Source organism: Hydractinia symbiolongicarpus, chromosome 14, assembly GCF_029227915.1.
Source record: "Hydractinia symbiolongicarpus strain clone_291-10 chromosome 14, HSymV2.1, whole genome shotgun sequence".
NCBI classification, from domain to species: Eukaryota; Metazoa; Cnidaria; class Hydrozoa; order Anthoathecata; family Hydractiniidae; genus Hydractinia; species Hydractinia symbiolongicarpus.
The window spans coordinates 12,609,601-12,628,686 of record NC_079888.1 but is presented as its reverse complement, the minus strand read 5'-3'; the positions used below and the strand labels follow the sequence as shown (position 1 = coordinate 12,628,686).

General features: G+C 35.4%; 1 protein-coding gene across 3 annotated transcripts; it reads right to left on the bottom strand.

Moving 5' to 3' along the window:
- Window positions 1-122: 122 nt before the first annotated feature.
- Window positions 123-17,481, bottom strand: LOC130625324 (lens fiber membrane intrinsic protein-like). Of its 3 annotated transcripts, XM_057440383.1 has the most exons (4): window positions 2,898-4,370; window positions 1,469-1,701; window positions 1,239-1,384; window positions 123-834 (listed from the first exon to the last, which is right to left on the bottom strand). In XM_057440383.1, the coding sequence occupies exons 2-4, from the start codon at window positions 1,689-1,691 to the stop codon at window positions 697-699; spliced, it is 507 nt and encodes a 168-aa protein (XP_057296366.1). In that variant the 5' UTR covers window positions 1,692-1,701; window positions 2,898-4,370; the 3' UTR covers window positions 123-696. The 3 variants fall into 3 exon arrangements, with proteins under 3 accessions (XP_057296366.1, XP_057296365.1, XP_057296364.1); XM_057440382.1 differs by lacking the exon at window positions 2,898-4,370 and adding an exon at window positions 16,505-17,481 and having other exon boundaries at window positions 1,239-1,701; XM_057440381.1 differs by having other exon boundaries at window positions 1,239-1,701.
- Window positions 17,482-19,086: the final 1,605 nt, after the last annotated feature.

Sequence of the window (19,086 nt, the reverse complement as noted above, 5' to 3'; positions counted from 1 at the left end):
TATAGCTTTTGATTACACGATTTGCACTAGCTAACAAGGTAAAAAAATCAACTTGTATCGCCATGAATCTCGAGCCAGTATAGCCATTCTGGATCGCCACTATAGGTATACAAAAAAATAAATCAAACTGATAGCATTTCCATTTTGCCTTGAATAATACAAGAACAAATAAAGCTCTCCTAAAGTATCTGGCTAATTCGCCGTTATGTTTATAAAACATCAAGAATATCCGACCTGATATAAATTAAAGCAACTGACTCCTCTCAATGTTGCATGCAAATCAAATATCACGATTTATATACTACTGGGATTGTGATAAATTCAGAAAATTAAGTATATTAGCCCTAACCCTAAAACATAATGCCCGGGGGAATATGCAATTGATCATATTTCACATAACATAGCTATATGCCTGCGTAAATTCTTATTATTAATTCATCGGAAAGTATTTGTCGTACAGGCACAATGACTTTTTAGCTCTAAAATAACCGCAAAAAAAACACTTTCATTGTACCCTGTTAGCTTTCAATCCCTTTCACCTTTTTTTAAGAGAACAGATCTCAGAATTAGTTGAAGATGATAAATGTTTGATAACAAATATTTGCTTAGCAAATAGGATGTTCGCATGACGTCCTGTCCTCATGCACATTGTGCTAGATTTGCTGGTAGAGATCCCTTTCCGTGTGACGCAATATTCTAATTTTGCTTTGAGAAACATTGAGCATGCCCACTAGGTAGAAAACGTAAAAAAACAAGCCACAGAATTTCCAATGCCTTTGCAAAATGCATCAGTAATAGCCATTTGACCTGAGGTTGACGTAGGCAACAGCCAGCCTAAAGTAAATTAATTAAAACCAAATTGACAATTAAAATAAGCGATTATAAAAGCAGCTATTGTTACCGAGACAGACAACATTTTTATCACGTTTAATGACTTCAAACAAAAACACGAGGGAGTTATAGTGGTAGGGAATTCCATTGCGTGTACCCTTAGGCTATTTGATTTTCAATTGAATTAAAAATCAAAAATCAAAATTTGTGAATAATTTTGATTTTTAATTCGATTTGAAAATCAAATGGCCCTAAGGGTACATGCATTTATTCCACTTCCCAACCACAACATCATTTAAGAATTGGGTGCTGAAGTTAATTTCGCTGAAATCGATACATTAAAAGTCATATGCGATATAAAAGCTAAATTATATTAACAAGTGGTAATGACTTTTTAAGTCTCATACTCTTGCAGCAAGAACTCCGATCACTGCGATTACTGCTGCAACTGTCATTCCAATCCAACCAAAAACATAACTCCAACCGAATTCTAAAAGGTCTTTTTTTCTGTGTACAGTGAAAACAACTAGCGCTAACGCTATAAAACCTCCTGCTAAAAGAGCAAAAAATGATATGTAGTATCCTTTCCCTTGTCCTGTTGCAAGGATGAGGATTAATAAAATTAAGCATATAATACTTGCGACGAGCGCGAGAACCGCAAATGCTCGGACAGCTTCCACCCAGTCGACAGCATTTTCAATCTTCGAGCACATGTCACGCACACAATCTTTCCACAGGCCTCGTTGAAAATCAACTGTGTCTCGCTTAAGCCATGCATTTCCACCGCAGCAGCCAGCCAGGAAGATGAACAATATTGCGCTTCCAACTATGAGGATAATTTTTGCAATTGGGATAGCCATTACAAAAGTTCTAAATAGGATAGTTTCATGGTTTATATTTAGGAACAGCTACTACGAACAAATACAGTTAACTCCCAGTAACGTGAACCTCCAAGGGACCGAGGAAAAAAGGGGCCAAAAATGGGTAGAGTTAGCGAATATTTGATTTATTCTAGCCTTGCGTTAACCAGAGCTTTTATAAGAAAGTATTAACGAAAGTTTAAGGGACACAATAAAATGGTTCGAGATAATAAAAATTCAATTAATCCGGTGTTAGAGTTACTGGGAGCTAATGTACACGCTTTTTTATAAGAGCAATTTTGTAAAAATCGGAAAAATTACGACAACATAAGAACAGCTTCAAGCTCAAAACATCAAACTGCTATGACGACAACCTGTATAAGACTGTCACCTATCTCAGACCAACACCTTAAGGTCGCCGTAATGTGTTTGTGATCATTTGCTATTCTAAAAGACAATCACTTGCCCAAAGCGACCAGCGACCGCTATTTTTCATTTCTCAGACAAGATAATTGCCATATAAGACAATCACATTATCGTGTTCGGAGTTTACGATTTTAAACATCTCCCACTTTTCTGCAGCAAAACGAATTCGTGTACAGCATTTATTGTTACAGTTTGCATAACTTGAAGACTGCAGCTTGTGTAATTTCAAGTAGTCTTTGCATTCATCAACTTGTTGTGAAGACTAAAAGGAAAACCCTGTCTAAGACAGCCCAGAAGTATTTTATAAAACAGTCTCATGCCTAAGACGATCACTAGAGTGTCCGTCTGACACAGGTTTGACCGTAATCCCCTTTCAAAACTCCCTAGAGTTAATTATTGGTTGTGGTTGTTGCTCTTCTCTCGCTCGACTGGCCATAAATGCAATTATTGAACTCTATTAGCGACAAGATATCCATTTTTTTTTAACATGATAACAGTTCATAAACAAAAAAAAAGTAAGGCTTATTTTTGTAGTTTCCTTAGTTATCCCCTAAAAAATCGAAAGACATCATTTTACATCATGAATAAAAAGGCAAAAAAAAAGTTTCTTGTGTTAAAATGAAGTTTTGGTCGAATATCCCCTCTTATAGCCTCGTTAAAATTAATAAACTTGTTAATAAACTATTTCTAGTAAAATGAGATAGTTAAGAAACTTTTACTTGTTGGCCGTTGGCTTGATTTGTTATAAAATAAAAAAACATGTAATGAGAGGAAAATTACCTTTTTAATCCTCTTCGAAATTGTGTTACCTTTAGATGTCTTTTTTTGTCGTTGGATAGTTATATTTTTGGGGAAAAAAAGAAAAACTAAAAACTAACTGTATTTGAAAATAATCAGCAGAAAGATATTTTTATTCTTATTTTACATTTTATTTATTAAGTATTCTTTCTCCCGTTAATGCAGTATTATAAATTCCATTATTGTCATAAATCTTTCATAAAAAACATGAATTGAAAGTACTAAAATTTCTTTACTTAATAATTTGATAAATTGCGAAATTTTCAGATTCATGGTGTTGTGTGTATACACTTTTTTATAAGAATACTGTTTTTTCGTTTCAACATAGCTAAATATTCCTAACTACAGGGTCGAAATCTTGCTGGGATATTCTTAGCATATTCTTATCCCAGTTAAGGTTAAAAGATGTAAGAATGCTAACTCGTGTAAAAATCATCCACAAGGTGCTGTTGCTTAAGCAACTTGATTCAGTTGACGGACTAGCCTATTTAACTAAGCTTTCTTCGAGGATATCAAATTCCGTTTCTCTCGAACGAAAGTTTATACGCAAACCAATGTCAAAGCAGATCTCTAAAATTCAAATCCACCTCATAGCCACCCCCGAATTACAATCAATCAATGAGCACACAATCGGCGCGGTCACATCTTACCCTCTTAAAGAATACAACAATTAATTATTTTGTTCAGGTAAGCGAGGCCATTCCCTCTCAAAACAAACGATTTCCCGATATTGACCATGTCAGCATAGAACAATAGATTTGACCGCGGAAAAAGGTTTGAGACTCAGCGTAATTTTCCCACCTTAACAATTTCGATTTCCTGAAAAGATTATCCTTCTGGCCACTGACAGACAGGCATAGTGAAGGTAACTATGTTACAAATTAGATTTTCGTGTGCAGAGACTTTTTAAAAGTAATTTTTTGATTAGAATCTATTTTTTGGTTGATTTGAATACAAAAACCACTAGGTGTCACTTTTTCCATATTTGGATGTGGCCCCGGCTGACGTCATTACTTTTCTGGTCAGTAGGGGCATAAGGGGCATAAAGTGCCCGCGGCATTTTCAAAGTCTCATAACTTTTTAAGAACTGGATAAAATTCCTTGAATTTTTGTGACTTTTCTTAACTTTTAATGAGGGGTACGGATCCCGTCATGTGCTTGGCACATGCCTAATGCGGTGGCTGCACAATAAGTGGCGAAATTAACCCGGATATTCCAATAATCAAGCGGTTGCTCTTTCCACCCCACACTAACAGAGTCATCAAGGTAGGTTGTTGAAACTTTGATGGCATACTTGGTAAACTCGGGGAATACTATAGAGGTATGAGAGTCTGTACTCACGTACAGGTCCTGGTGTTTCAACTTGCTTACACCGGGCGGCCATTTACCCCTGTTGTACCCATATTTTGCCACGGGGTTGTATTGGTATATGTTCATCTTTTGTTTTAAAACAAAATAAACAACTGTACATCACTGATATCAATAAACCTACGATTTTCGAGGACTACCTTGGACAGAACACCCGCATTGCCTTGAAATCGATCAGTATCAAGCCTAACCTCGTCCCCAGGGCATCTTGTATCTTTTCTGACCCCGGGACGGCGATACGAACATGGCTCTGGAGGAGGCCTCGTCACGTGACCCTCCAATACACAGTATTTCTGTGCATAATATTTAATGAGATTTGTCTCAATGTACCAAAGTTTTATATATAACCTTGCAGAGCTAGACGAGATCGGTGTTTTACGTCACAGATACGTGCGGCGAGTTTGTTTTGATTCCTCTCATCGCAACACACAAACTTCTCGCATATTGCCCTTGATTGTTTTGTGTAAATGTATAAATATACATTGTTATTTAGGCTGCTGTTTACTTGAAGAAATTCAAGCAATTTAGTTATGTGTATTTCACTGAATTGGTTGACTAGCAAGCACTGGGTTGCAAAACTTGTAGCTAGGGGAAACTTGTAAATTAGTAAATGATTTGCCCATCTGAACATAGCACTTTCTTGGTTCTCTAAGGTGCAAATAATGCTACATAATTTTCAAATGTTCATATCATTCTAGGTGCCTGACTGAAAGTAGCTAGGCAGAAATTTAACCCCATATTAACCAGAAAATTTTAAAAGCTATTCTAACCTCAGAAATATGTCAGATAAGATTCAACCTAAAATTATGCCAGTAAACAAAAAATTTAGTTGCAAGGAATATCTCTTTGCTGATATCATTTTGTGATAGGATGCTCTTATGAGAATACTGAATTAATCTTCATGGTTAGCTAGTTTGGCATTTTAAATATTTTCCAAGCAGAATGATAACAATAAATAGATGTATATATCAATAAAAAATCGATTTTTGAACAGCAGCAGAATTTTGATGAGCTCTAAAAAGCGGAGGCGAAATTAAACTCCATTGTTGACCTTATCAGCAAAGCAATGGAGAATGGCGTTATCTGCGACTATGAGTATAGCCTAATCTCTCGGGAGAAGGAAAAATACCTACTGTTAAAGGAACAGGTGAGTTAGCGCTTCAATAGGATCGTGAACAGTATCAATGCACAGGAGCGTGCCCAGCTAGTTGCTAAAGGTCGGGAAGAGGGTAGGCAAGATGTTTTAAAAAAATCTGTAAACTATGTAAGCGGTACTTAGAGACCCCGCCCTGGTATAGAAACTAATTTTTCTATATTTTATAGGTCATACAGGGCCTATAAAATATATGGTTTTCTAGTCCTCACCCAACAGCCATTCCTTTTTAAAGTCCTTGTACAGGCATTCTGTGATGTGTGCCTGCGGGTAGTGATTGTTACCTTGTACATACACCGATGAAATGGCCAGGATTGCACTGACCTGGCAGGGTTCATCGTAGTGTATCGGCATACCATGAAAATTTGGTCGTGATCGCGTGCTTGTGGTACCGGAGTTTAGCGTTCACATATCTATCCTTTTTCACGGGTTCCGTTGTCAGATGCTCGGAAATCAACTCTTCGAGCTTTGACCATATTTGACGATATTTCATGATCCAGTCTGGATACTCCTCGAAATCGAGGCTCATTGCCGGTGACGCATTTGCGTTGTACCGTTTCACTCCATGCGCAGTCCAGATTTTCTGTGTTTTCACTCCAAGGGCCATCACAAGGTCCTGCGTATGGTACCCTATAATATACCTTTGATCCTTACCCCCATTAGCAGGAATGGCATCTGCCACCGTTAAGTATTCCACGTTGATATCGTTAATGTCTGTAAACGTAGCGGCAAAGTTGTAGAAAAATTTAGTGCTAACAAGCTCATTTTCAAATTTCAGCCTTTTGTTTATTGTATATTTCGAACGACTTCAGAGAATTGCATGTCATTGTACATACGCAGCCTCCTCCGTTATATGTGATATGTTCATGGTAGCAATACCAGCATAACATTTTACCGCCTACCACAAATCTACGTCCACAGGTACATTGGTCATATGCATCGATTTAGTGGCGCCGTAGATTAGTGGTTATAGCTCTCGTACTCTGTGCGGGAGACCGGGGTTCGATTCCTCTTGACGGCGATTCAACATGGGCGAGTGAATGTTACCATAGCCCCGGGTTAACCCAAGCCATGTGAGGGAAATTGGGAAGATGGCACACTGTGTGGGCCGTTGGATGTTGCCGGGAGTTGTCTGGTAGAGCGCGGGCTCTAATTGGGTCTGCGTAGCTCAAAATGAGCATTCAATACTCCAGGACTCTCCATCTACGCCATGGCCCCTCCTGGAAATAATAGACAGGGTATATCCCTCGATATTTGTGAGGCTAGTCATGTAAAATATGCACATCTACAACGTCTCTCATCTCATCGAGTACCCTTTCACAGTCATTACATTGTTCATTCATTTATTAGGACATCAAGACGATCCTCCAGGTCTTTAATCCTCCGCTTATTGGACCCCTCCTTCACTGATTCTTGTACTAATGCCAGGGCCATAAGAGGTAAGGAGATACCTACGCCGGCCATAAATGCAATCATCCCGAAGATATCGAATTTTGATTGACAGTTAATGCACATTTATTAATACAGCGCATGCGTTGATTTTTAAGGAATTCCCCTTTTTGTATGATAACCTTGATGTGCATGACTAAGCACCGCATGATGAGGATTTTACTCCACTTGCGTATGATGTTACTGCGCATGCGTTGATTATTGATGAATATCAGGGAATTTCCCTGAGATGTGCGTGTTGATTTTTAGGGAATTGTGTTAGAAAATATTGGACCTCTTATTCTACTTTTGATGACATCATCTGTAGTGAATACTAGGTCCTATGTAGATTAATATGGAATGGTCTCGGATGGTGCTGGATTAATAGGGACTAGGTCTTGGATGATGCGGTGACTATTAGGGGATTGTCGTTGACTTGCTGTGACGTCACGGCATTGCACGCACGCGATTGTGCCATAACATACATTTTCTAATCTCTCGTATTATTATAGAGACTAGTCGATAAGGCCCGTGGAAAAATCCACTGAGGCAGGATAAAAATGGAAAAAAACGTCATTTAAATTTTGATGAGGTCAGCAACCCATCCTCACAAAAAATAGAACTTTGCTTTCACGTTACCTCTACTGTGTGGAAATTAAACTGCTGATGATCAAGAAAATGTATATGATCGTGTGGTTTTAATGAGCGGTTAAAGAGATATAAGGGTAAAAATTTTGCTGACGCCAGCAATTTTTTTAGAATTTTTCATACCTGTTGCCTTCATCGTATAGGTATAGAGGTTTGGTAAATTACAGAACAATTTTATGGGCGATGTTTTACAGATTTTATTAAAGAGATTAGGGGATAATATAATCCACTTTGCAAAAGTCACAGACAGACAGAACTGGCGTATTATTATACAGGTTAGTCAATAAGGCCGGTGGAAAAATCCGCTTAGGCAGGATAACAGAGAAAAACAACCGTCATTTAAATTTTTTTGGTCAGAACAATTAGTAATTTTTCATTATCACCAAACACAAATGTTATATTACTACAATTTTAAAATCCTTAACAAAAACGTGAAACCGTACAGTTCCCCAACAAAGGTTTATAATACCAAATATGAAAAAGCCATGAGCTTACACAGTGGAGTCCAATTCCACAAAAATTTGTTCTTTCTGTATATATATTGCATGTGGTCTTTTCCCACAAAAGTTTACACAAAATTAAAAAAACAAAACATAAAAAAACAACACGAACAACCATACCTTCCTCTCATAAATGAAAATAAAGTCATAAACCCACGTAAATTGCCAATCAAATGTCTACAAACCCCTGTAAAAATAACCTGGCATTATACATGTAAGCTGACAAAAGTTTAGGATGTCAGAAACAAAACAATAAAAACTAACTTAACACGTACCCTTTAAATTCTGAAAAAAGTTATTCCACTTGGCATATTGCATGTGGTCCCCTTGTAAAGTTTACAGAAAATGTGAAAATAATTTAACTTTTATGGGCATAAAAATACATCCTACTATCCTGCAAATGTTTAAGTCTTTGAAAGATTATGTAGGTATAGCTAGCTAGCTTGTTCATCACAATTCCTGCTCATAAAAGAAGAGAAGTTTGGAAACTAAGGTAGCTAATTAAAAAAGATGAATAACAACATAAGTCATAGGTTTAGAGCTAGCCATAGTAGCTAAGACACCCAGTTAAATATACTTAAACTGGGAACGCTTAGCTAAAACTAAAGCTAGCTATTTATGCTTAGTAAAACACATATAAAGAGTAACAATAGTAATGTAGCATTTTACTATTTTATTATATACTAGTCGATAAGGCCCGTGGAAATATCCACTGAAGAGGCAGGATAAAAATGAAAAAGAAGAGTCATTAGAATTTTGATGACGTCAGCAACCCATCTACTAAAATAAATTTAGAATTTTGTTTTCACGTTGCCTCTATTGTGGAGAGCTTAAAGCGCTGATCAAGAAAATGTATATGATCATGTGCTTTTGATGAGCGGTTAATGAGATATAAGGGCTTAAAAATGGCCCGTTAAAACCCAAAACTTGCTAGCAATGGCCCCGTTCAAACTGAATTTTTTTTTTTAGAAACTTGTATACCTGTTGCTTTCATCGTATAGATCTTGAAACGCTGATCAAGAAAATGTATAGGATCATGTACTTTTGACAAACGGTTGCAGAGATATTAGGGTTTGAAGGTTTTTTGATGACGTCATCAACCCGTCCATTCCGAAACGGATTGGGGAACCAGGTTTTGGAAAAATACCCAAATTGGTCCTAGGTGGTCCCTAGTTACCCACGCGGTAAAAAATGACTGACGTCATCACCTCGTTTCCAAGTTATTTAGCCTCAAAATTTTAGGTGCACTGTAATGGCTTCATTAATTTAATATAGGATATTGACGTTAAAGTAGTGTTATTGACGTCGCGCCGTATCGTCAGAAAATTTAACATATTAGACATAAGTTTTTCGGCGACATCAAAGGAAAATGACGATATCCACTTTGCCTGTTACAAACAGATACAGTCTCTGTATTATTATAAGAGATATTTTTTTGGTATATATTTGATATATACAAATATAATATTATTTGAGTACTATTCGATAACGACCGTGGAGAAATCCACCGAGGCAGGATAAAAATGAGAAAGGAGCGCCATTTAAATTTGCTAACATCAGCAATGGCCCCATCAAGACCAAAAATTTTTTTTTATAAATTTGTATACCTGTTGCCTTCATCGTATAGATCTTGACGAATGATGGCGGCGAGGTCGGACGTGTTTCGATTTGCTCTTTTTGTGTTGATTTTATTATGTTATATTGCGAAGAGAAAGCTCGTAAAAGAAGGTAATGGAATATTCCCTACCGAAGATTTCCTGGAGAAGAAGGACAATTATGCATCGTCTAGTTTATGGATCACACGAAAGAAAATATCCACAAAAGCTGGTAAACACTTATTCATACTTATTTTGTTGTCCGGCGACATTGAAACACAGCCAGGACCTTTTTTACCTGAACTGAAAAATCTCCTATTCAAACGAGGTATAAAGATATTCCATCTCAATGTGCGTGGATTATTAAATAATATCGATCAAATTGGAATTTTGTTGCATGATTTTAAAGATATTGATATTTTAACTTTATCTGAAATTCATATTACAAAAGATTCATATAATGACAACCCGGACCTTTATCACATACCGGGCTATAGTTTTATATACCGAGCCAGAAAAAAAGGCAAATGCGGCGGTGTAGCTATGTATATATCGGATCGAGTTAAGTGGAAACATCGGACAAATTTGGAACATAATGAGCTAGAAAGTTTATGGGTGGAAATTTTCCAAAAAAACGCAAAGAGTTTTTTAGTCGGTACTATGTATAGACCACCGGTAGGTTCTAAATATCTACCAAGGGAATTTAAAACTCATCTTAATGACTTGTTACAGCTTGTTATGTCTGAATCAAAAGAAGTGAACCTTTTGGGAGATCTGAATATTAATTTCTTAAAGAAATCAGATGATAAAGACATTAAAGAACTTTTACGTCTTTATGGATTGAAACAGCTTATTGAAAAACCGACTAGAATTACCGATAATACACAAACGCTAATTGATTGTATTCTGACTACTCGAAATGATACGACATACCAAAATGACGTCATCCCCATCGGTATCAGCGATCACAATATGGTCGGTTTCGTCAGAAAATTAAGAAGAGATAAGTTACCACCAAAAATTATCAAGACTAGGAATTATGCGAAGTACTCTAGTGAGCAAATGGTTGACGAAATTAGTAAACACGACTGGGGTGAACTTTATGGAATGAACGATGTGAACATCGCATGGTCATATTTCAAAACTACTCTCACCGCATTGTTTAACAAACATGCCCCTATCATCGGGAAGACAGTCAAAGGACAATTTTGTCCGTGGCTTAGCAATGAGATATATAAATTGATGAACGAAAGAGATAAGGCTTTACGAAAAGCGCGAAAATCGAAAAAGCCAAGCGACTGGAAGGCTTACTGCAAAGTTCGAAACTTATGTACACGTAAAATACGAGAATCGAAGTCCCAATTTAGTAAAAACTTACTAGCACAGAATTGTCATAATCCAAAGAAATTTTGGGATACGATAAAGAAAATAATGTCAACTAAACCACGAAACGTCGTAAGTGATGCTACAGCAACCAAATCGAAAGTTGAATCACTATGTTTGTTTTTCTCTTCAATAGCAGCTCAAATCAAGGAGAAATCGATTCCCTTAGACTGTAGACGATCTTCCACCTGGACTGCTCAAAGATTGTTCCAGTCAAATCGCTGCTCCACTTTGTCACATAATAAACTTATCGATACAAACGGCTATGATACCTGGAGAATGGAAGCATGCTGTAGTTAAGCCAATTTTTAAAAAAGGTTCGACTGACGATAACAATAACTATAGACCTATATCTATATTGCCGGTCATCTCAAAAATTCTCGAAAGGGCAGTATATGACCAAGTTATCGAATATCTTGAGAAGAACAACTTACTATCTCAGTATCAATTTGGGTATCGTCGTCTCAGATCAACAGATTTGGCTGCTAATCTATTGTTAGATGACATTAGAAAGGAAGTTGATAAGAAAAAATACGTTGCTGCAGTTTTCATGGACTTGTCAAAAGCCTTCGACACGGTTGGTCATAGTATTTTAATTGAGAAATTATCAGCTTATGGTATACGTGGTAACGAACTAGAATGGTTTTCTGATTATTTGTTTGGGAGAAAGCAGGAAGTAGTGGTAAATAACATCAAATCTGACCCACAACCAGTGAATTGTGGTGTTCCGCAAGGGTCCATACTCGGGCCATTATTATTTTTAATTTTCTTTAATGACTTTGATAATGTCCTACTTAAAGCTAGCGTTATTAAATTTGCAGAGGACACTGTTATCTACTTCTCAAGTGAAAGCTTTCTCGTCCTTGAAAATGTATTAAATGAAGAACTTCTTGCTGTTGAGACATATCTACGAGAAAATGATCTTGTTATTAATTTAAACAAAGGGAAAACAGAATGGATGATATTCGGGACGAGTAAAATGTTGAAAAGTGCTGAAGGAAAAATATCATTGTCATGTAATTTTGTGGAGATTAATGAGACGAAAAGCTACAAGTATTTGGGATCAATTATTGATCCTAAGTTGTCTCTAAATAACAACTTCGACTCTACATACAAAAAAGCATCTGGAAGACTCCGTTTACTGACGAGACTACGATCCGAAGTTGACGATACAACTGCTAAAAAGATTTACGAAACAATGATAACTCCAATCATTACATTCAATAGTATCATCAATTTGAACCTGAATAACACCCAGTTGAACAAACTGCAGTCCTTGGATAGACGTGCCAGAGTAGTAACTAACAACAACAGTTTACAACCCATTTACGACAAAATTCAACGAAATGCTTGTAATGTTGTCAGAAAATGTATTGATCGTAAAACATGCTCAAATTATTGGAACCACTTTCAGCTGCTAAACCATCAAAGACTGACTCGAAACAATTCTTATTCGCTAAAGTTACCAGCAGTACGTTTGGATATGGCAAGAAATGGTTTTTACTATATGGGTGCCAGTATATATAATTCTTTACCAATAGATATACGAAGGGAGCCTAGTTATATGAAATTTAAAAATAAATTGGATAACCATATTTTTTAATCGTTTGGACTACTTACACACTTTATTTGGACTTTGGACCCTAACACAATATGAAGCTCTTAAACCTTGTCTAGTCTTCCTTATTTATATGTTTTCACCTCTGTTTCTCACCCTTTCTACTCGATGTTTTTAGATACTGCAAGCTTATGACATACGCGGTTTTGAATTAAAATGTTTTTTGCCGATTATTCATTCGACATTTAGCAGAAGGAAGCATTTGTGATATGGCATGTTTTATCTTGCGTTTCTTAGTATAGCATTTTCAATATTTCATATATTATACTAGCTTTGTTGCCTCACCCATTTATACCAATTATCTCCCATTTGAGCGCTTAACTCATGGACACCTATAATCTTATCTTTAGTGTATTTTCACCATTTCATCTATGTGCTTAGCGTTTTTGTTTTTGTTTTGCCTATTCCTTTTCATTTTATTGGATTTTAGAACATCGACGATTTTATATTAAATTGTATATAATGTAGAGTATTTGATTTTAATTTTAGCAGGACACATTTGAAAAGCAGAAATTTATTCTGAAATGTATATCCTGGGTAAATATTGATGATAAATAAATAAATAAATAAATAAAGAAACGCTGATGAAGAAAATATATAGGGTCATGTACTTTTGACAAACTGTTGCAGAGATATCAAGGTTTAAAGGTTTTTTGATGACGTCATCAACCCGTCCATTCCGAATCGGATTTGGTGAGCCAGGTTTGGAAAACTTACCCAAATTGGTCCCAGGTATTTCCTAGTTACCCACGCAGGAGATGACGTCAGTTATTTCTACCCGTTTCCAAGTTATTTAGCCTTAAATTTAAAAGTGCAATGCAATGGCTTCGCTAATCTTAATATACTTTCTTTGACGTCAATATTGCCCTAACGTCAAAGTTTGATAATCTACAGAACAAATTTATAGGCGATGTTTTATAGACTTATCAAATAAATTTTATCCACTTTGCAAAAGTGACAGACAGACAGACAGAACTGGCGTATTATTATAGAGACTAGTCGATAAGGCCCGTGGAAAAATCAACTTAGGCAGAAGGACAATGGAAAAGTAGGTTGTTTTAGATTTTTTGCTGACGTCAGCAGTGCAATTACAAAAATATTTGGCGAAATTTAGTTTATTCGTTGCCTGTACTATGCATATGTTAAAACGCTGACCAAGAAAATGTATATGATCATATCTTTTTGATAAACAGTTAATGAGACATAAGGGTTTTAACATTTTGCTGATGACAGCAATGGCCAGTCAAACCCCTCAAATTTTTTTTTTAGAAATTTGTATACCTGCTGCCTTCATTGTATAGATCTCAAAACGCTGATCAAGAAAATGTATAGGATCGCGTATTTTTGACAAACGGTTGCAGAGATATTAGGATTTGAAGGTTTTTCGATGACGTCATCAACCCGTCCATTCCGAAACGGATTCGGGGACCCAGGTTTGGGAAAATTACCCAAATTGGTCCTAGTTGGTCCCTAGTTACCCACGCGGTGAAAAATCATTGACGTCACCACCTCGTTTCCAAGTTATTTGGCCTCAAAGTTTTAGGTGCACTGTAATGGCTTCATTAATTTAATATAGGATATTGACATTAAAGTAGTGTTATTTTCGTCGCGTCGTAACGTCAGAAAATTTAACATATTAGACATGCATTTTTCGGCAACATCAAAGGAAAATAAAGACATCCACTTTGCCTGTCACAGACACACAGACAGACACACTTAGCATATTATTATATAGATACTAGTCGATTAGGCCCGTGGAAAAATCCACTTAGGCAGAAAAACAATTGAAAAGTTCTGTCATTTGAATTTTGATGACATCAGCAAATATTTCAGTATATTGAATATGCCTTTTACTAAAAAAAATAATCTGAAAATGCATAAAAAGAAAGTATATAAGTCATAATTTAACAAAAAATGTTCTTAAAATCTAACACAAAATATCAAATGTCAAATCGCATGAAATCCTCCCAACAAAACTTCAGACAAAATATGAAAAACAACGGCGTGCAAGGTGTAAAATCTAGTTAGTAGAAAGTTACAACATTGACAGTCACAACCCAGAAAGTTACGACAACAATAATAATAATGTCAGAAATAACACATATCTCAAATATGTATACATCTTAATATGTGATTATGTTGAAAACCTTCAATATTTTAATCTGAAGTGTCGAAAAGAAAGGCTTGCAACAGTAAGCACAGATCTATGAAATAAGTTCTTTACGCATTTTAAACATTGTCTTTTCCCTAAATGCTTATACAACAATACAACCTGAACAATATCAAAAGCCAAACTTAAACAAACACAAAACACCTAAAAATAAAAAGTTAAACTTTGAAAAATCATTTATTCGGTTGCATACCATCCTCTCCCGCAAAAATATGCACAAAATGTAAAAATTAACCGGTCAACAAAACAATTTTTTGTCTAATGATCCGTACTGACTTTACCAAACATTTTAACCTGAAATGTCGAAAAAGCAATGAGCAAGGAGTAAATTTCAAATCAACAAAAATCATTATTTTGAAAACATTGTATATATCCTATATGTCCTTCCTCACAAAAGTTTACAATAAATGTAGAACACAAAGGTTTATGAGGAGCAAATCAAAATATGAACAAAAATCAGTTCAATTGGCATGTTCTATATTGTCTTCAGCCATAAAATCTTCCACAAAATTGATATGAAACCCATCAAATTCAACTCAGAAAAAGTAGTCATTTAAGTGCATACAAAAATACAACTTGTAGAATATCAAATTATTATTTTTAGTATATATAATTGCATATGGTCCTCCCTCACAACAGTTAAATTTTTGCATTAAATTTGCAACACAAAATACAAATTCTAAATAATTCCTATGGTTTTCCTCAAAAGTTTAATCAAAATATAAAAGATGAGAGGTGAACGACAAAATCAAAGTTTGCAGAATTTAATTATTTTGTTATATATATGTCTATTGATATATGCCCTTTATAACAATATTTCAATCCAAAATGTAAAAAAGAAAAACAGTTTGCAACAAAATCAGTTATTCTGATGATATTGCATACACTTTTTCTCCACAAAAGTGTAAAAAAAGAATGGTTGTAGGAAATACTTCTGATTCAACAAAAATCAGTATTTGCATCTTGTACTTATTAAATATTACCCAAAATTTCAAAAAACTGTGATTTGGAACGCATCAAATTTATAAATAGAGAGGGATCAGTCATTTCGGTATGTTGTACAGAGTCCTGCCCGGTAAGAATTTATACAAAATATAAAAAAAACACAAGTTTTTTCGGTGTTGTACTCCCTCAAAAAAGTTGAAACTTTTCTTAATTGAGACAAAATGCCATAAACAAAAACATTTTAGTCAGAACATCTAGAACAACAAAAATCACTACACTTAAGGTACCAGAATTACTACATGTTAAATAAAAATCGTTTCGTCATATTGCATGTAACCGATGTATATAAGTTTAGTTACACAAAATGTGAAAAATACATTATTTGCATACACAAATTGTGAAAAATACATTATTTGCTTAAAAACAGTCCTTAAACTCTTCTTAAATAATATGTAATACTTTTTTAAAAGTTGTTGTGGCTTGCTAATTTAAGCTTAAAATGTCAATTAAAATAAGTTACAGTCACATTCTTAGCAAAGACCACTAAGATTAGCTTACATGTAAAAAGCAACATAAAACTGAAGCTAACATAAGGTAGCTACAGCAGCTAATAGCTGGTCACTTAAATATAAACTGGAGACTTAGCTAGGTATAAAGAACATGGCTACATATCTATAAATTCCTAGCTACCTAGCTAGTTGTTGTTGGTGTGGTTGATGCTAGCTAACAAACATGTCTCGCATCAATAAGATCATCAAAACTTTAAAAAACATAAACAAACCTTTCTATACTTCATTTATATACCATGCCCCTTTTTAAATGCTTTTGTAAAGATTTATTTTGAAGGCAAGAGAAGACAAATGCTTAAAAAGGACAGCCATCTTTTTTGCAAACACAATTTCCGTTACTTTGTGCTAGAACTTCATTTAACAAACCACACAAAACTCGCGGCTTTTCACGACAAAGAAGACATATTTTTTACGGCAACATCAAAAATTTTTTTCGGCAACATCAAAGGAAAATGACGATATCAACTTTGCCTGTTACAGACACACAAACAGACACACTCTCCGTATTATTATAAGAGACTAGTCGATAAGGCCCGTGGAGTAATCCACTTAGGCAGAGGGACAATGGAAAATAGGTTTTTTTAGATTTTTTGCTGACGTCAGCAGTGCAGGTACAAAAAAATTGGCGAAGTTTAGTTTATTCGTTGCCTGTACTGTGTAGAGGTTAAAACGCTGATCAAAATAATGTATAGGATCATATGTTTTCGACAAACGCCTAAGGAGATATAAGGTTTTAAAAATTTTGCTGACGTCAGCAATAAACCGTCAAAACCCAAATTTTTTTAAGAAATTCGTATACCTGTTGCCTTCATCGTATAGATCTTGAAGCACTGATTAAGAAAATGTATAGGATCATGTACTTTTGGTAAACGGTTGCAGAGATATTAGGTTTTGAAGATTTTTGATGACGTAATTAACCCGTCCATTCCGAAACGGATTCGGGGACCCAGGTTTGGAAAACTTACCCAAATTGGTCCCAGGCTGTCCCTAGTTACCCACGCGGTGAAAAAACATTGACGTCACCACCTCGTTTCCAAGTTATTTGGCCTCAAAGTTTTAAGTGCATTGTAATGGCTTCACTAATCTTAATTAACTTTCCTTTGACGTCAATACTATTTTATCGGTAAAGTTATCGGTAAATTACAGAACAATTTTATAGGCGATGTTTTATAGAATTTGTTAAAGAAAATTTTGATGAATGTAATCCACTTTGCAAAAGTTACAGACAGACACACGGAACTGGCGTATTATTATAGAGACTAGTCGATAAGGCCCGTGGAAAAATCCACTTAGGCAGGATAACAGAGAAAAATAACCGTCATTTAAATTTTGATGACGTCAGCAGAGACATGTCGGAACACAAAACTTTTTTTTTCAGAAAGGTGTATGCCTGTTGCCTTCATCGTATAGATCTTGAAACGCTGATCAAGAAAATGTATAGGATCGTGTATTTTTGACAAACGGTTGCAGAGATATTAGGGTTTGAAGGTTTTTTGATGACGTCATCAACCCGTCCATTCCCGAAACGGATTCAGGGACCCAGGTTTGGGAAACTTACCCAAATTGGTCAAAGGTGGTCCCTAGTTACCTACGCAGGAGATGACGTCAGTTATTTCCATCCGTTTCCAAGTTATTTAGCCTTAAATTTAAAAGTGCAATGCAATGGCTTCACTAATCTTAATATACTTTCCTTTGACGTCAATATTGCTTTAACGTCAAAGTTTGATAATTTACAGAACAAATTTATAGACGATTTTTGATAGACTTTATCAAAGAAATTTTATCCACTTTGCAAAAGTGACAGACAGACACACTTAGCGTATTATTATAAGAGATATTGGATAAGCTGTTCGCTCGAGACAATGTATATTATACATAATGTAAATATGAGAGTCAGAAAGAGAACACGTTAGAGATAGAAACGCGTGAACTTCAGTATTTACTAGTATATAGTTGCAACTACCAACTACTTGCCGCCCTTGTTTACCGTGATACGACAGTTGTTCTTTCAAAGCTGATACATATGCACCCCTTATTTTCAACAGCGATGATTAGTCCTAGTACCAACCTTGACTCCAGGGCTGGTTCTCTTTTTATAAACGCTGGGGTCGAGGTTGCACCAACACGCGAAGTGCACAATGAAAGGATACTCAGTGCGTTTTATCTGATCACGTGTGCACGTCCTACCTCCGCAAGCTTCTATGCTAGGTTTAAATCTGCAAGTTACATGCACATTCGATTTTGTTTCTAGTGGATTTTTTCAAGAGCATCAAACAGTCTAGAAAGAATTATTTTGCACAGTATTATATACAGTGATATACGGCTGAATTTCTTGCTACATTCTACCTCACTATAAATTGGATTATACTTATACTGTTTTGCATGCACAATTGATACTTTCAAAATTTTTAAAATGCAGTGTGTGAAGCATTTAAAATAAAACTTTACAAATATTTATTTAAAAAAGGAATTAAAAAATCCCAATCAAAAAATAAGATTTTAGGACAAAATAACACTTTGTTCAGGCACACGCATAAAAAATGTAAAAGTATATATCATACAACATAAAAATATTACAAAAAAAATCAGGCCAACGGTTACCATAATAGAAGACCTGCAGTTTTAATATTTTTAAATCAAATTGATAGGTTAAAAAATTTAAATGCATAATCTATAAAATCTGCTAAACAAACTACTAAATCTGCAAAATCAAAATCTATTGATATATGCATTAGTTCATGTTAATGGTGGCAAGTTTTTCTGCAACTTCAAGCCAAAAAACCTGGCTGCTTTT

What these genes read in the sequence shown, in the direction of transcription:
- LOC130625324 (XM_057440382.1), bottom strand. Translation starts at nt 1,691, where the DNA reads ATGGCTATCCCAATTGCAAAAATTATCCTCATAGTTGGAAGCGCAATA. An exon ending in TCGGAGTTCTTGCTGCAAGA is followed by an intron (nt 835 to 1,238) that starts GTATGAGACTTA and finishes AATTTACTTTAG; the next exon opens with GCTGGCTGTTGCCTACGTCA.